The sequence below is a fragment of the Callithrix jacchus genome, chromosome 1, assembly GCF_049354715.1.
Source record: "Callithrix jacchus isolate 240 chromosome 1, calJac240_pri, whole genome shotgun sequence".
In the NCBI taxonomy this organism is placed as follows: domain Eukaryota; kingdom Metazoa; phylum Chordata; class Mammalia; order Primates; family Cebidae; genus Callithrix; species Callithrix jacchus.
In genome coordinates, this window is record NC_133502.1 from 148,491,909 (window position 1) to 148,509,243 (window position 17,335).

At 40.6% G+C, this 17,335-nt stretch overlaps 1 protein-coding gene across 1 annotated transcript in view; it reads right to left on the reverse strand.

Moving 5' to 3' along the window:
• Positions 1–17,335, reverse strand: part of LOC144578705 (uncharacterized) — a 77,129-nt gene that overhangs the window by 57,869 nt on the left and 1,925 nt on the right. Inside the window, exons 2-3 of the mRNA XM_078345990.1 lie at positions 5,904–6,046; positions 884–943 (exon numbers count right to left, since the gene is read on the reverse strand). Coding sequence (XP_078202116.1) covers positions 884–943; positions 5,904–6,046 — 203 coding nt within the window. The remainder of the gene's footprint in view (positions 1–883; positions 944–5,903; positions 6,047–17,335) is intronic.

The following is a 17,335-nucleotide window of genomic DNA, read 5'->3' on the forward strand; positions in this document are numbered from 1 at the left end:
ACTGGTCTCAAACTCCTGACCTTAAGTGATCCACCCACCTCAGCTTCCCAAAGTCCAGGAATTACAGGCATGAGCCACTGCACCCGGCCTCTTCATACAATATTTTAATATCTAATAGAGCAAACCCCATCAATTTGTTCCTTGCAAAAGTCTTTTTTGGGGGATTGTGGGGGTCATGCTCTGTTACCCAGGCTGAAGTGCCATGGTGTGAACACAGCTCACTGCAACCTCCATTTCCCCGGCTTAAGCAATCCTCCCATCTCAGCCTCCCAAGTAGCTGGGACTATAGGCATGTGCCAACATGCATGGCTAATTTTTGTATTTTTGATAGAGATGGGATTTTGCCATGTTGCCCAGGCTGGTCTCAAACACCTGCCTTCAAGTGATCTCCTCGCCTCGGCCTCCCAAAGTGCTGGAATTACAGACATGAGTCCCTGTGCTGGGCCAGATAACTGTGTCTTATAACACAATTCACTACAGTCAATAAATTGGACTTCATAAAAGTTAAAAATTTTTGTTTATTAAATGACACTTTAAAGAAGTGAAACAGCAAGCTACAGACTGGAAAAGATGAAGGACAGGTAAACAGAATATCTAAAGAACTCTTAAAAATCAATAATAAAAAGACAACTCAAGTTTTTAAGTGGGTAAAGATTTGAACAGATATTTCACACGCACAAAATATATCTGCTAAATGTATGAAAAGTTGCTCAACAAATTAAAATCATAGTGAGAGACTAACACATATTCACCAAAATTGCTAAAATTTAAAAGACTGGCAATTCCAAGCATTGGTGAGGATGTGGGGTAATGGGAAAGAATATAAAATAAACAACCATTTTGGAAAACTGGTAGTTTCTTAGAAAGTGAAACATGCACTTACCTCATGATGGAGCAATTCTACTCCTGGGCATATCCAGGTGTGTTCAGTCTTTTGGCTTCCCTGGGCCACATTGGAAGAAGAAGAAGAATTATATAAAATAAAATGAACACATAAAATCACTAAAAAAAAAAAAATCGTGAAAAGACACTCATGTTTTAAGAAAGTTTACTGTATGTCCAAAAATGATTTGTGCAGGAATAGTTATAGTAGCTTTATTTATAATAACCCACACTGGAAATAACCCAATTGTCTATTGACAGAACAAATAAATAAATTGAGGTATATTCACAGAGTAAGATACTATCTGGCAATATAAAGAAATGAACAGCTTATACACACAATGAAAGAGTACACACTGTATTATTCCTTATATAAAGGTCAAGAACAGACAAAACCAAGCTATGGTGATAGAAATCAGAATAGTGGGGTGTCTCATGGGGTCTGGAAGGAAGATGACAGGAATGAGACATAAGGGAATTTCCCGAAGTTAAGGAAATTTCTTTACCTTGATCTGGGTAATGGTTGCACAAATGTATATATTTGTCAAAATTCATCAAGCTTTACACTTAAATGTATTCATTTTTAATTCATAAGTTATACCTTACAAAAGTACTGTTAGTAAAAAAAAGGTGGAGAAAGGTGATGGTAGGCATTTGTGTGATTTCTGAAAGGGAGTACAAGACATGGTAATTGGCTCTAAAAGTTGATGGCATTCATGTGGAATCCTAATTAGGGAAAAGGAGTCAGGCTGGAAGGAGCAGGAAAAAGCAAAAAGAAAAAGCAGATAAGCTGTGAGTCTGCCTGTCTTCATGGTCCAGGACACATAGCCCTCCTGCCCAAATAACTCGCAATATTCCTGCACCTAGCTATCACCAGACACTCAGCTGATAGAAAAATGCAAGTCAGTTCACTGCAACCTAGGCATTATCAGTTCCGCACATAGCCCTCTCCAGCACAAGCACCATCCTGTAAAACCCCAGAAAAGCCTGTGTCTCTTTGCAGTCAGCTCCTCTCTTGCAGATCTGCTCATTGCTTTCTTGCAATGAATTTTACTATTTTCTCTCATACTGCCTTGATAAATTCTTTTTTTTTTTTTTTTTTGAAATGGAGTCTGATTCACTCTGTTGCTCAGGCTAGAGTGCACTGGCATGATCTCAGCTCAATACAACCACTGCTTTCCTGGTTCAAGTGAATCTCCCTCCTCAGCCTCCCAAATAGCTGGAATTACAAGCATGTGCTGCCACACCCAGCTAATTTTTGTATTTTTAGTAGAGATGGGGTTTCACCATGTGGGCCAGGCTGGCTTCAAACTCCTGAGCTCAAGCGATCTGCTGGCCTCAGCCTCCCAAAGTGCTGGGATTACAGGAGTGAGCCACGGTTCCCAGTGTGCCTTGATAAATTCTTTTTATCAACTGCATCACCAACCTCAGATAGTTGCTACCTGCAACAAGTCATTCTTAAATATAAATTTATTTTGAATCTATTTTATTTTCTTTCACTGTTATGTATTATTAGCATTCATTTCACTTGATAACATCTATTTCCAGAATCAAAATAGAACTGAGACAAGGAGAGAGAAGGAAAAATATATATAATGTAGTATTACAGAGTTAGACATAGGGTTAATTACTAAAAAAAAATGTGTAATAGAATTAACTAAGTTGAGAGTAGTGACAAATATAGAAAAAGAAGTATTTCTCTGGAGGAAAGGAAGTAGATCTTGGAGGAGGTCTTTAGAGAGAAAAAGAAAAGGGCTGAGAGCACTAATTAGTTGTCTATGACCTCAGGGAAGTCACTTAACTTCTCTGGGGATGATTCTATTTTACAGATTGTTTTTCTTGGTATGTTAAATGAAAGAACTGAATTAAATGAGCTCACAGCATCATTCTATTAAAGTACAATATAATAATTAATATTCCCAAGCATCCAGAAAAGGTTAGTTTTTGTTCTCTGTATTTTGTTTAATAAAGCAGAGAAATTTGGAAAACATTTATTTGTCACAATAAATTGTTATTGACAGTGAATGTCCATCTTGTACAAGTAGTGTTCTATGCAATATACTTTATTTGTCTTGTTTAATTTATACTTTAATTAAATAATGAATTTTATAATTTGAATAATTGGATCAATTAAAAATGTTTTAAAATAGCATGTATGTATGTATATATATTATATATACCCTTATTATTACTGTAATAATGTAATATTATTGTAGAAAACCAGAAAAACAGAGAAAATAATAGACAAAAAAGTAATCCTGTCACTCTGAAAGCAACTATTAACATTTTGAAGCATATCTGTTGACTATAGACACACATTAGTGATAATTTTTAAAAATAAACTTGAGACCAAATTCAACGTATTTATATCCTGTTTCTATTTTCAAAAACAACCTTTTTCAGTAACCGTATAGTGTTCCATTTTATAAATATAAAAGACTAGATAATCCTTTTTCGTTGGCCATAAATAAAAGTTTTGACTCCAAGGATGTAAACTTTAGTTACACCCAAAATTCCCCAGGGCAATGTCGCAGTCAGGGTCCCAGAGAAAACAGATGGTACATATAGCAAGAGGGTAATTTGAGAAGTGTTAAATACATGAACTATTTACAAAGGAGTGGGCAGGGATTAGGGGAACCAGAAGTAATAATGTAGTATGTGACCGCACTGTTGATGGCACCCCTTAGCCTGGAGGAGAAAGAGGAGGGAGCAGTGCCTAGAACTCCACGACAAAGAAACCTCCATGGAAACAGCTGCCTGACAGAAGCTATAGCGGTCATTTGGTTGATGGAGTAGCCAGACTGCAGCGACCCAGCTTGGGGGTACAGAAGATAAACACCTTGACACCCTCATTTGCTTTGAGGGCCAGGGAGGCCAGGGAGGCCAGGGAGATGTTGGTGTAGTCCACACAGATCAGCCTCCTTGGCCACAGAGCATGGCAGAGAAAAGTGAAGAGTGCACCAGGAGGAGCAAGTGGAATTCTGAACACCACTTTTGCTTTAATCATGCTTACTTAGGCAGAATTCATCTTTGTCATGACTTGGTCTGGAAGTCAGAGATAGTTTCTCTTAAGAAGTGATGTTAAATCTGAGACCTAGAGGATATGCAGGTGCTAAGAATTTGAAGAACAAGGAAAACAATAAATGAAGTAGGGGGATAGCATGTACAAAGTCCCTGAAGTAGAAGGGTGTTTTGAAAGAACTGAAAGGCCAGTGGGTAAGACAGAAAGAAAAAGGGGAGAGAAGAAAGTAAAATAGAGTGGAGCTTTTGGCAGGGCAACACCGTAGGTCCCACTGATGATTTTGGTCTTTATCCTCGAAACAAAAGTAAATCATTGAGAGGTGTTAGGATCAAATGACAGATTAGATTTCCATATTAAGAATATTATTATTCTGTTCTGAGGAGAATGGATTGGTAGACAAGCAAAAATGAAATTGAGGTAGGTATAGCATTAACCCAGGTAAAAGTTTGGATTAAGGTGCTGGTGGAGATGGTGTGACACAGACAGGTTTGAGAAATGAGGGGGACATAAAATTGACAAGACTTGATAATATATTGGATATGGGAATGTAGGGGTGGGGATAGTATCAAGGAACCTACCAGATTACTATGCTTGCTTATAAAACTGGATGGATGGAGCCAGGCATGGTGACTCACACCTGTAATCCCTGCGCTTTGGGAGGCTGAGGACACAGTTTGGCCCAGGTAAGATTCAGATTTACCTCAATATAAGATACATAAATGAGCAGCTACTCTGTACAGTGGGCTATGTGACATGTAGCATACAAAGATGGGCTAAGTCCTGCTTTCTAGTAGCTCACACTCTAGGAGGGTTGGAACTCTTTACCATAAGATAAGGAGAGGAAAGAGAGTCTCCTTCCTGTCGAAGGCAGACCATTGATCCCCACACTGGTTCCCAGGGTAGAGAAAAGAGAAGGGGGAGCGAGGGAGGGAAAGAAAGGAAGAAAAGTAATAATTTTGTTTTGCTTGCTTATTTGTACATTTTTGTGCCAAACTATTTTTTTATCTATTCTGTTTTCTCAAAAGTTGAATAGTTTCCTGCATTTGCAGCAACCTGAGCTATTATCGCATGAGGAAAGAGCCATCCTTTTTCTTCAATGTCTGCTTCATGTCGCTCATCCTAGTTCTTCCTCCCGACACCTACCACTCCTCTGATTATTTTACAAATGTTAAAATGTAGAAATGGTTTCTGCTGCCATTGTTCAGCTTCACAACCACTTTATTCTAGAATATATGGTCTTTAACTCATTAAGAAATAGCCAGACTATCTATCTATACACACTATTTCATAATTTCCCAGTTTCAAAAAGCTTTTCATCCATCCTTTTTTTTTTTTTTTTTTTTTTGAGACGGAGTCTCGCTCTGTTGCCCGGGCTGGAGTGCAATGACATGATCTCAGCTCACTACAACCTCCACCTCCCAGGTTACGATCTGGGTATTCAACTGTGAGGAGACTCAACTGTGAGCAAGACCTTGTCTCCACCTTTCTAGATCATACATTCTTAAGAGGACATTGACTAAAAAAGACCATTACAGGACCCTGAAATGAATGCGGATGGAGTAAGTACGGGTCCTCTGGATAACAGAGGAGCATGGAATGGTAACTCTAGAGACAACCTGATGCCATTCCTGCTAGGTGCAGACATCTCGTATATGACTTTTGACGGTGGAGGCGGGAGGATAGGGAAGTGGGGGTTGTGAGCAAGGGGGGAGGTTCAAGGAACATCTTTCACATCCCCTAGTCCCCCTTTCCTGCCTGAACTGCTGATCTATCAAGTGCGGGTACGCAGGGAGCACACTCTTTGTGCTAGATGGGTGCCCGCACACAGCAGTCATTGATACTGTATGCATATACTTCTGGAATGAATGGATGGATGGATGAAACAATAGCGCACTAGAAACTTCTTGCGACTCCTTCCATTTGAGAAGTACGGTCCACGCCATTCATTCCGTAACCCAAAGCCCGCGAAGCCCGCAGCTTAGGCAGAAGCCCCGCCCACCTTCGTGAGTCTCCCGGCTCCGCGCGCTCCCTCCGCGCTCGCGCCGCCGCTCTGGGAGACTCGCGGAACGGTGGTCAAGTTCCGGGTCAAGGTGCGCTTGCGTACGAGGAGCCAGTGGCTAAGAAGGGGAGGAGCCCGCGGAGCTTAGACTGCGGTGACAAGGAAAACACGGAAGGGATTGGAGCAGGAGTCCGCTAGGGTTCCGAGGGGTTAGTGCTCGTGGGGCCGTTTAGTGGGTGTCCGGCGGGTACTCAAAGAGAATCCATAAGAGACTGACCTGAGTTTACACACGATGCGTTTTTTACTGCTCACATGAAGTCTATTGATTTTGCTTTTTTTCAGTTAACCCTAGTGGTCAAGAACTGGTGCTTTGCAGTGAGACAGACCCAGATTCCAGTGTCTGGTGTGACTGGGTGGCCTTGGGCAAGTTACCTGCCCAAGTTTCAATCTCTACCTGTTTAAAATGGAGCTGATTATAGTCGTGTGCATCACAGAGATTTTGTCAAGATTAAATGACGTAGTACGTATCAGGGCTTAGCGCAGTGCCTGGTACGCAGAAAAAGCCCAGTAAATGGCAAGTGCTATTATAATCATTATCATGAGGTTGGAGGATCGCTTGAGCCTGAGAGGTTGAGGCTGCAGTGAGCTGTGATCGCGCCACTGTCCTCCAGCCTAGGCAACAGAGCAAAACCCTGTCTCAAGAAGAAGAAAAGGGGGGGAGGAGGGAAGAAAAGAAAAAAAGCAAAAAAAAAAAAAAAAAAAAAGCCCCGGGGGGAAACAAACCAAATGTCCCTATATAAATGATTAAAAAAAAAAAATGAATGGATAAACAAATGTGGTATACACGGAATCTTATTCAGCATTTAAAAGAGTGAAATTCTGATACAAGTTACAACATGGATAAACCTTGAAGACACTGTGCTAAGTGAAATAAACCATACACCGAAGAACACATGTTGTGTGATTCCAGTTACATGAATTACCTGGAATAGTCAAATATTATACACAAAGACTGAACATAGAATAATGGTTACCCGAGGCTGAAGGTAGGGCAGGAATGAGGAGTTAGTGTTTAATGGATGCAGAGTTTAGGATGATGAAAGCGTCTGGCTGGCGAAAATGGTTGCACAGCAATGTGAATGCACTTAATGCTACTGAACTGTACGCTTTAAACTGGTTAAAATGGTAAATGTTATGTTATGTATATTTTACCACATAAAGAAAAGGAAAAGAAAGATGCCCAGGAGCAGGCAGGGCACAGAGGGCGTGCATAGCAGCTCAGCTCAACAATGGCCTCAGGGGCTTAGGGTTCCTTCTATCTTTCAGTTCACCACTCCCAGCATCTGACTTTTGTCTTCGTGGTCATAAGATGATGGCTGCTTCTCAAGGAATTGTGTGCATGTACTGGATAAGAAAAGCCCAAAAGTCATCTTCTTGTGAAGTTTTACATTTTCATTCAAGAAAAGGAGCCTAAGGGAATGTCTGCCTACTGCTCATTGACAAGAGCTTTATCACATGACCTCTTAACAGGAAGTCTGGGAAAGTTACCTTTTGAGTATCTAAAGTACAGAATTTTCAAGTATAGAAAAATTGAGGCCAGGTGGGGTGGCTCACACCTGTAATCCCAGCACTTTGGGAGGCTGAGGTGGGCGGATCACCTAAGGTCAGGAGTTTGAGACCAGCTTGCCCAATATGGTGAAACCCCATCTCATTAAAAATACAAAAAAATTAGCCGGGCCTGGTGGTGCACTCCTGTGGTCCAGTTGCTCTGGCAGCTAAGGCAGGAGAATCGCTTGAACCTGGGAGGTGGAGGCTGCAGTGAGCCGAGATTGTGCCACTGCACTCCAGCCTGGGCGACAGAGTGAGACATCGTCTCAAAAAAGAAAGAAAGAAAATTTGAGTAGCCAAATTTTCAGTGAATGTCCCACAAATATAGAGGTTTGTTTTGTTTTTTCTCCATAAATGTGCTCATATAGCATATTATTTTTAGCAACCTGCGATTTTTTCTTAGCAACATGAATTAGAATTCCTCAGTTCCTTTAGCTGCTGCAAAATACTCTTGTTTCATTATTCTAAAGCACACTTTTTTATTCACATTTTATGATCTCTCAAATTGGTATACATCTTGCAGTTGCTGTCAGCTAGCCAGGCAGCAATAGTGATGTAGTTGTCATTGCCTGCTGGGAATGCATCAAAACTTGCAGAATGGAGGTTAGCAGCCTGGCATATTGATGATTCTGAGTCTAAACATTATACAGAAGGGTCAGACTCTAAGAAGAGCATTTAGCTATGTGGTAATCAATTTATTTCATGAATACTTTTAATTTATGTATAAGGATAATATGGAACTAAATATGTCTTAAGCCTTAATTCGCTTTTTCAATAAGTATAAAATAAAAACTATAAATGGAAAAAAGCTTTGTGTCACAGCTTAATTAGGAACATTTTTCTTTCTTAATGATGTATAAAATAATAAAGGCTATAGTGGGTCACATCCTCGAGTCAATAAAATATGGTGTTCTAGGTGTTCTAAATATGACTATTGCATAGCTTATTTAATTATTTCCCTTTTGATAGCTGTTAGGTTTTGCCTTTTTTAAATGGTGCTTTAGGAAACCCTTGTGCATGCCCTTTCTTGCATACGTGAAAGTAGTAGTTCTCTAGATACCTAGGGTTACACATTTTAACATTCTGACAGAAACTGCCCTTGGAAAATTTACACTTCCAAGAAAGAACCCACTTTTTCCAACCAGTTTTAAATTTTGGCGAATCTGACATCTGAAAATAGTACTTCATTGTTTTGATTTTGTCTTTCAGTGTTGTTAAGGGTGTCTATAACATAGAAGTCAATTTTTATAAGTCAACTTTTTGTTTTTGTGTAGTTTTAGGTTTATGGAAAAACTGAAGATAGAACAGTGCTCCCGTATATCCCACACCTAGTTTCTCTATTGTTAACATCTTACATTAGAATGGTGTCTTTGTCACAGTCAGTGAACCAATTCTGACACATTATGAACTAAAGCCCATATTTTATTCAGATTTTCTTCATTTTTGCCTATTGTCCTTTTCGTGTTGAGCAGTCCCATTCACAATAGCACATTAAGTATAATCATGGTGTCTTCTATGCCCCTCTGGGTTGTGAAAATGTCTCAGACTTTTATTGTTTTTGATAGCCTTGATATTTTTAGGAATACTCATTAGGTATTTTGTAGAATGTTCCTCAGTTGGGATTTGTTTGGTGTTTTTCTAATGATTGGACTGGAGTTTGGGTTTGAGGGTGGAAACCCGAAGAGGTAAGTAGTACCACTCTGATCATACTATTTCAAGGGTATAGACGGTCAACATGACTTGTCACTAGTGATATCAACCTTGATCATCTGGCTGAAATGGCATTTGTCAGGTTTCTCCAAGGTAAAGTTATCCTTCTTTTTTCCCCCTTTTCTATACTGTACCCTTTGAAAAAAAAGTCACTGTACAACCCAGATTTAAGGGTGGGGAGTTATGTTTTGTATCTTCACACATTATTTGGAATTCTTCTGCATGGGAGATTTGCCTACTCTTGCCTATTATTTTATTTATTTATTTATTCAATCATTTATTTGTACAGTATGGACTCATGGTTATTGATTGTATACTTTGAGTTACATTAATAATTCAATGCTACTTTATTTTGTTGCTCAAATTGGTCCAGTTTTGACCATTGGGACCACCTTCAATTAACTCCTGTGTCCCTTCAACACATCTTCATAACCGTGCATGTATTTTAGCTCTTCCTTACTTTCTAACACACTACAAAATGCACAATGCTTATCCTGTATATTTCCTAGTCCTAGACTCAGCTATTTTTTCAAAGAATCCTGGTCCCTTAGCATCACACACTGGGGTCTGTTGGGGGGATACAGGGGAGGGACAGTGAGAGGTGAGAAGTTGGGGAGAGATAGCATGGGGAGAAATGCCAGATATAGGTGATGGAGAAGAAGGCAGCAAATCACACTGCCATGTGTGTACCTATGCAACAATCTTGCATGTTCTTCACATGTACCCCAAAACCTAAAATGCAATAAAAAAAAAGAATCCTGGTCCCTTTTATTGGAGAATGTATATTAGAAATCAATATCTGGGCACTATGTGTGTAGAAAGGAATTTTTACATAGGTATATTTATTGTTCTGTATGTCTTTGCTTTTAGTATTTTACATAAGAAAATACGTTAAGTCCTCACTTAACATTGTCAATAGGCTCTCGTAAACTGCAACTTTAAGTGAAATGACACATAAGAAACCAATTTTTGCAGGGCGTGGTGGCTCACGCCTGTAATCGCAGCACTTTGGGAGGCTGAGGTGGGTGGATCACAAGGTTAGGAGATCAAGACCATCTTGGCTAACGTGGTGAAAACCCGTCTTTACTAAAAATAAAAAAAAATTAGCCAAGCGTGGTGGCGCACACCTGTAGTCCTAGCTACTTGGGAGTCTGAGGCAGGAGAATCGCATGAGCCTGGAGGCAGAGGTTGCAGTTAGCCAAGGTCGCACCACTACACTGCAGCTGGGCAGCAGAGCAAAACTCAGTCTCAAAAAAAAAAAAAAAAATGAAAGAAAGAAAGAGAAAACCAATTTTTTTCTCATCAAAATTAGAAATAAAGTAAAGGATGTTGAAGGACAGGTTATTCAAGGACCAGATGTCTGTATTTCCTTCTCTGATAACACAAACAAGTGCTGTATTTTATTTTAATACCTATTTTTTTTTTTACAGGTAGCTTTAAAATCCATCTGAAATCTTTCTTTTTACATGATGCAGCATAGGAATGTTATTTCTCTATAAACAGGTAATTGATTATCTAAACTCCATTTGTGGACTAATTAATCTTTTCCTCTATGGTCTAAATGAATGATATTTCTGCATGTTCAAGAGTCTTTCCAGGGCTCTATTATATTTTTTGAGTTTAATTGTCTAATCCTGCATAGTGACATGCAGATTTAATTTTGGTAAGTTTATAGAATACTATCTGATAGGGTGAGTGCCATCTTGAATCTTTTGCAAAATTTCTTCACTATTCTTGAACATTTTCTCTTGCAGATAAATTTAGATTCAACTTGTCAAATTGCACATTTACCATGTGCAGTTTTAGCTATTGTCAATTTTATTTTGTATTAATTCTTTCTACCAGAAATATTTATTATAAATTAGACACAGTACTGATAGTTTGTTTTAATTCTTAACTTATGAAAACACTGTAAGCAAATCCTTTCAGATGCTCCAGAAGAATCACACCATCTTGTCATCTTCCATTGGTCTCTTGCTGTTTTAGCTTTGTCTTTATGTGCTAACTGCTCATTTTGTGGTAGAGTTAACAATAGGTTAATATGTCCTTTGCTGGTTGGCATGGTGCTTTATGCCTCTAATCCCAGCACTTTGAGAGGTAAAGGCAGGAAGATTGGGAGGCCAAGGTAGGAGGACTGAGGTCAGGAGTTTGATACCAGCCTGGGCAACACAGCAAGACCCTGTCTCAGTGGTATGCTCCTGCAGTCCCAGCTACTTGAGAGTCTTGAGTCTAAGAGTTTGAGGCTTCAGTGAGCTATGATCATGTCATGTGCCACTGTACTCCAGGCTGGGTGACAGAGCAAGACCCTGTCTCTAAGCAAATAAAGTCCAGAATGTCCTTGTGTGGGAATGTGCCCAGGACTAAAATGTTTACCAGGTTTAAAACTGTGGAGTCAAAATGGCTTGGCAAAACCAAACCAAACCAACAATCATCAAACAAACAAAAATGCACATCAATACAATGCTTTATCAGTCCTATGAAATACCACAGTTTATTGATGCATTTCTCTATCGGTGAACTTTTAAGTTGTTTCCAATGTTTCTCTCTCTTTCTTGCTTTCTTTCTCTCTTTCCCTCTCTCCTTCTTTCCTCTCTCCCTTCCTCCTGCCTCCCTTTTATTTTCCATAATCAAAGCTGCAATGAACATGCCTCTTGGTAATCACAGGCAAGGTTTTCTAGAAAAGACACTGAGAAGTAAAATTGTTGAATTAGAAATTTGAGTGAAAAGATGAGGATAGTAGTAACTAATGTTGAAACAGCTGGATCAAAACCAAACTCTTTGTTTTTCAGACATCAATCCTCTTACCCAAGGTTTCACAGGCTTTTAGTGGCAGAACAGCTCTAGAAATAATGAACAGTTTCAAGCAGCTTTATAGAAAGTAACATAGGTTTGCAGCAGCAGTGGTGGCAGTCTGTGTAGGCTGCTGTTGCCTCTGAGTCTAATGCTAAGCCTGAAGTTGCTGTGGGTGGCCCAGATTGACAGATGGGAAGGAAATTGAATATGGACACAGTCACGGACAAACTAAAACCTGTGAGGACAAACTGTGGCCCACAAGGAACACTAGAACCTGCCTCTGTCTCTCACCAACTCTAACCTTGATGTTCATGCTTTCATCGTGGCTCAGGACTCAGAGAAGCTAAAGGAGCTGCATGACCCAGTGCTGCCCCACAGCATAAGGTTAGCCAGTGATCATGACACGACGTCCCACTGCCTATTGTCCAGGAAGACCTTCAGAGTGTAGAAGACATGCCTCCAGCTTCGAAATCTCCACCTTCCAAATGTTACCCAGAATGTCTATGTCCGTGGCTAAGCCAGAACTATATGTGAGGAATAGAATTCTGGGAAACAGGACCAGGTTAGCTTAGCTAACCTGACATAGTACAAAGCTGCTGCATCTAGTGTGGGGTTCTTAAAATTTGTCTGTGAATACTTTGCTATGGGGAAGGACGTCACCCTTTTGTGAGGTTATTCAAACAGTCTGGGGGAAGCTGACAGGGAGGACTGATGTCTAAAAAACAAAGAGTTTGCTTTTGATCCCGAACAGTTGTTTCAACATTAGTCGCTGCTACCCTCATCTTTTCACTCAAATTTCTATTTCAGCAACAGATAGATGGAGAGCAACTAAGCACTCGTGCTAAAAACCAGCACTAACTTGACAGCTGGGAGTGTGTGAACCACCTTGGAAGTCTATACTCCAACCCCAGGCAAGACTTCAAATGACTCTTCCCCCAGGTGACATCTTGCTGGCTACCTTAGGAGAGACCTCGAGGCAGAACTGTTTATTTAAGCTACTTCCTGATCTTCAGAGCCTGTGAGATTATAAATGTTGGTTGATTTAAACTTCTAAATTTTAGAGTAATTTGCTGTACAACAATAAATAACTATACACCTAGATACCAATCATTTAGAGTGATCAAGTACTCCAAAAACAAATAGTAAAAGCTTAAGAGTCCATGTATTATGGGCTTGGAATATGTTCACCAAAACCACCTCAACATCAAATTGCTGTGGCACAAGCAAGTCCAGTGGCCAGTACCTTGCAAGTCTAGCCATTTACAAAGTGGGCCTCAGGAAAAGGTGGGGTGTAGGCATTTGAAATGCGTGAGTCCTGGAATTTTCGTGCAGCCTGGATTTCATTCTGACTCTGTCTCCCACGACCTCCTGGCCAGCCACTCTTCTAGGCTGCTTTTCAGCTCTGGCTTTTGGGCTTCTCAACAGTTCTACCTGTAGCCTCTTGTTCAGCGCTCCATGCTCTTCCTCTCATTTGCTCCCTGGACAGCTGGATTCTGCAGGTTGAGGTATTTTAATTTCTTTCAATACTCATTTATTATAAAAGATATTTGGATATGTCTGGCAATCTGAAGAATAGTTTCAACTTATGGAAGGGGATGTTGAGATAGAAAACTAACTCTATGCATACATTGGTAAGATCATAGAGGGCATCACTGCTATTTCCTGAAGCTTCCTAAAAGTGATTTTTCTGCTTGGCTGTTGTTTGATGTTGCATTTGTGAGAAATCTGCAGAGACAGATTGGCAGTCAGAGATTACCTAACAGGATAACTGTACCTACCTTGGTGGAGTAAGCACAGATCAAAGATTATCCAGTTCTCCAATATGTGATGATGATAGTTAATATTTATATAGAAAACATCAAATTGATTTATATATATAAATTCATTTCATCCTCTCAACAATTCTGTGATGTAGGTACTCTGCTTTATAAGATCACCTACTTTTTTTTTTGTTACGAAGTCTCTCGCTGTATCCCAGCTGCAGTGCAATGGCGTGATCTCGGCTCACTGCAATCTCCACCTCCTGGGTTCAAGCAATTCTCCTGCCTCAGCCTCCTGAGTAGCTGGGACTACAGGCATGCACCACCATGCCCAGCTAATTTTTGTATTTTTAGTAGAGACAGGGTTTCACCATGTTGGCCACTCTGGTCTTGAACTTCTGACCTCAAGTGATCTGCCTGCCTCAGCCTCCCAAAGTGCTGGGATTACAGGCGTGAGCCACCACACCTGGCTGATACCTACTATTTTGTAGTGACAGATTTTCCAGGAAGTCTCAATTTCAAAGATCTTGTTTCTTTATTCTTATTAGCTTTCAAAATACTTGAGAAGGTGCAATATTTCAGCATCTGAACTGCATCATCCAGACTGCCTCTACCATCAGAGTGGATCCCAAATAATTTTTATACAACTTCTCCTAATTTTTGGCTCAGAAAATATGGGCATATTAATAGAATGACTTCAGTGTATCTACCTACCCATGCCAACTTCTGGTGAATACCCTCACAGCCCTTGCTTGTGCCAGGTGGCTATTTTTGTACCAGGTGATACTGCCTCTCCATCTCATAACATCTGATGGGATTAGAAGTGGACTTCTAATCTGAAACTTGTCAATTCATAGGTTGCCAGCTTACATCCTGGCTTGAAACGATGGATTGTGCCCATAGTTTTTGTCTGGGTAAATATGAACCAAGAGACAAGGAGGAGGTTCCCTTGTTGACCTTGGGCTGGGGTATCTATGATGACCAAGTACAGCAACAGTAAACAGAGGGAGAGCAGTGTAACAACACAAAAAGACTGAGAGACGGCTGGTTGCGGTGGCTCATGTCTGTAATCCCAGGACTTTGGGAGGCCGAGGCGGGAGGATCATGAGGTTGGGAGTTCAAGATCAGCCTGATCAACATGGTGAAACTCCCATCTCTACCAAAAATACAAGTGGTGGCGTGCACTTGTAATCCCAGCTACTTAGGAGGCTGAGGCAGGACCTGACACCTGAGAGGCGGAGGTTGTAGTGAGCTGAGATCACGCCACTGCACTCCAGCCTGGGCAACAGAGTGAGACACCATCAAAAAAGAGAAAGAAAGAAAGAAAGAAAGAAAGAGAGAGAGAGAGAGAGAGAGAGAGAGAGAGAGAGAGAGGGAGGGAGGGACAGAGGGGAAGGAAGGAAGGAAGGAAGGAAGGAAGGAAGGAAGGAAGGAAGGAAGGAAGGAAGGAAGGAAGGAAGAAAGAAGGAAAGAAAGAAAGAAAGAAAGAAAGAAAGAAAGAAAGAAAGAAAGAAAGAAAGAAAGAAAGAGAAAGAAAAAAAGGCCAGCACAGTGGCTCACGCCTATAATCCTAGCACTTTGGGAGCCTGAGGTGGGTGGATCACCTGAGGTCGGGAGTTTGAAACCAGCCTGACCAACATGGAGAAACCCCGTCTTTACTAAAGTACAAAAAAATTAGCCAGGTCTGGTGGTGCGTGCCTATAATCCCAGCTACTCGGGAGGCTGAGGCGGGAGAATCGCTTGGTTGTGGTGAGCCGAGATAGTGCCATTGCACTCCAGCCTGGGCATCAAGAGTGAAGACACACTAACCTCCCAGTGCCTTTTTTTTTCTTTAGAGACAGGGTATTTTTCTGTGGCACAGGCTGAAGTACTGTGGCACAGTCACAGCTCACTGCAGTCTCCACCTGCCTGGGCTGAGATGATCTTCTCACTTCAGCCTCCCACCACACCTTGCTGATAGTTGTATTTTTTGTAGAGAGGGATTTTGCAATGTTGCCAAGTCTGGTCTCAAACTCCTGGGCTCAAGAGATCCACCTGCCTCTGTCTCCCAAATGGTTGGGATTACAGGTGTGAGCCACTGCACAAGGCCCCCAGTGGCTTTTAAGTCCTGTGAAGTCCTTTTCAATTTGGATTCCTATCTTTCAATACCTAAGATGAAATAAACAGCCTTCTGCTGTAGCAAGTTTGGATGAGTCTCTGTTCTTTGCCACCAAAAGAGCCTTTTGGAAAGAGTCTCTAACATCCATGTGTAATTAGACTTTGGGGAGACTGGATTTGGCAAGTTAAAATCATAACAGACAGATAGATAAGCTAAACACCAATAGATAAATTTTCAAAGACAGCTGTACTGTCACAGAATTCTAGAGTATTCAGAGTTGGATGTTCAGGGCATTTTCCCTTCTTTAAGAAAATTTTGTTGAAACCAGGCTGGGTACAGTGGCTCATTGCCTGTAATCTCAGCATTTTGGGAGCCCAAGGTAGGAGGATTGCTTGAAGCCTAGGAGTTCAAGACCATCCTGGGCAACAAAACAAAACCCCTCTCTACAAAAATAAAAATAAAAATAAATTAGTTGGATATGGTGGTGTGCTCCCGTAGTGTCAGCTACTAGGGAGGCTAAAGTGGGAGGATTATTTGAGCCCAGGAGTTTGAGGCTGCAGTGAGCTATGATCATGAACTGCACTCTGGCCTGAATGACAGAGCAAGATCCTGTCTCTAAAAGGAATAAAAAGAAAAAAAAAAACTTCCTTGAAATCAACTGCTATATCAAGACTCTTTGGTGAGCCTGGATCCTAGCAAAAAAGAGACAACATGTAGAGTTACTCTCAGCAACCTGTGAAGTATAATGCATCGTCAGTCATCTCCATCATGGGAATGGATCTCCTGAAGGAACCCTCCAGCATTTGAGGAAGGGACAAGTCACGTGGATGAGTTCTTTATGGTTTTCTTTTTCTAGACTCTGTGCAGACACTGCCTTTCTGTTAACACTTTCTATAGAGAAGTTATAATAGCTTTATTATTGATAAAATAGCTCACATTTATTGCTTTCCAAAAACCTACTTAGTTTGATTTAAGTGATCCAAAGTAAAAAAAAAAAAAAAAAAAAGAAGAAGAAGAAGAAAGTTGTCCAAGGTAGCATGCAGTACTAAGTCATGGAACAAGGAGAGAGCTGGGGAGGCAGCCACCACATTGTAGGCTTGAGTAGTTACCCTGCCACATTAGTTTTAAAGATAATCTGCTGTCTTAATCTGAGGAGGAGATACATGACTCAAGATGAATTTCCTATGTCTCCTTAGCAGCACTTCTACATGTAGCTCATGTCAATCATCATTATTTATTTATTTATTACAGCATAATTTTTTTTATTTTAAAAATTTTATCTGTTTATTTATTTTGAGACCAGGTTATGAGACTGGCTAGTCTTTGTATTTTTGGTAGTGATGGGGTTTTGCCATGTTGCCCAGGCTGGTCTTGAACTCCTGGTCTCAAGCGACCCACATGCCCTGGCCTCTCAAAGTGCTGGGATTACAGGCATGAGCCACAATAATCATTATTTAAATCAA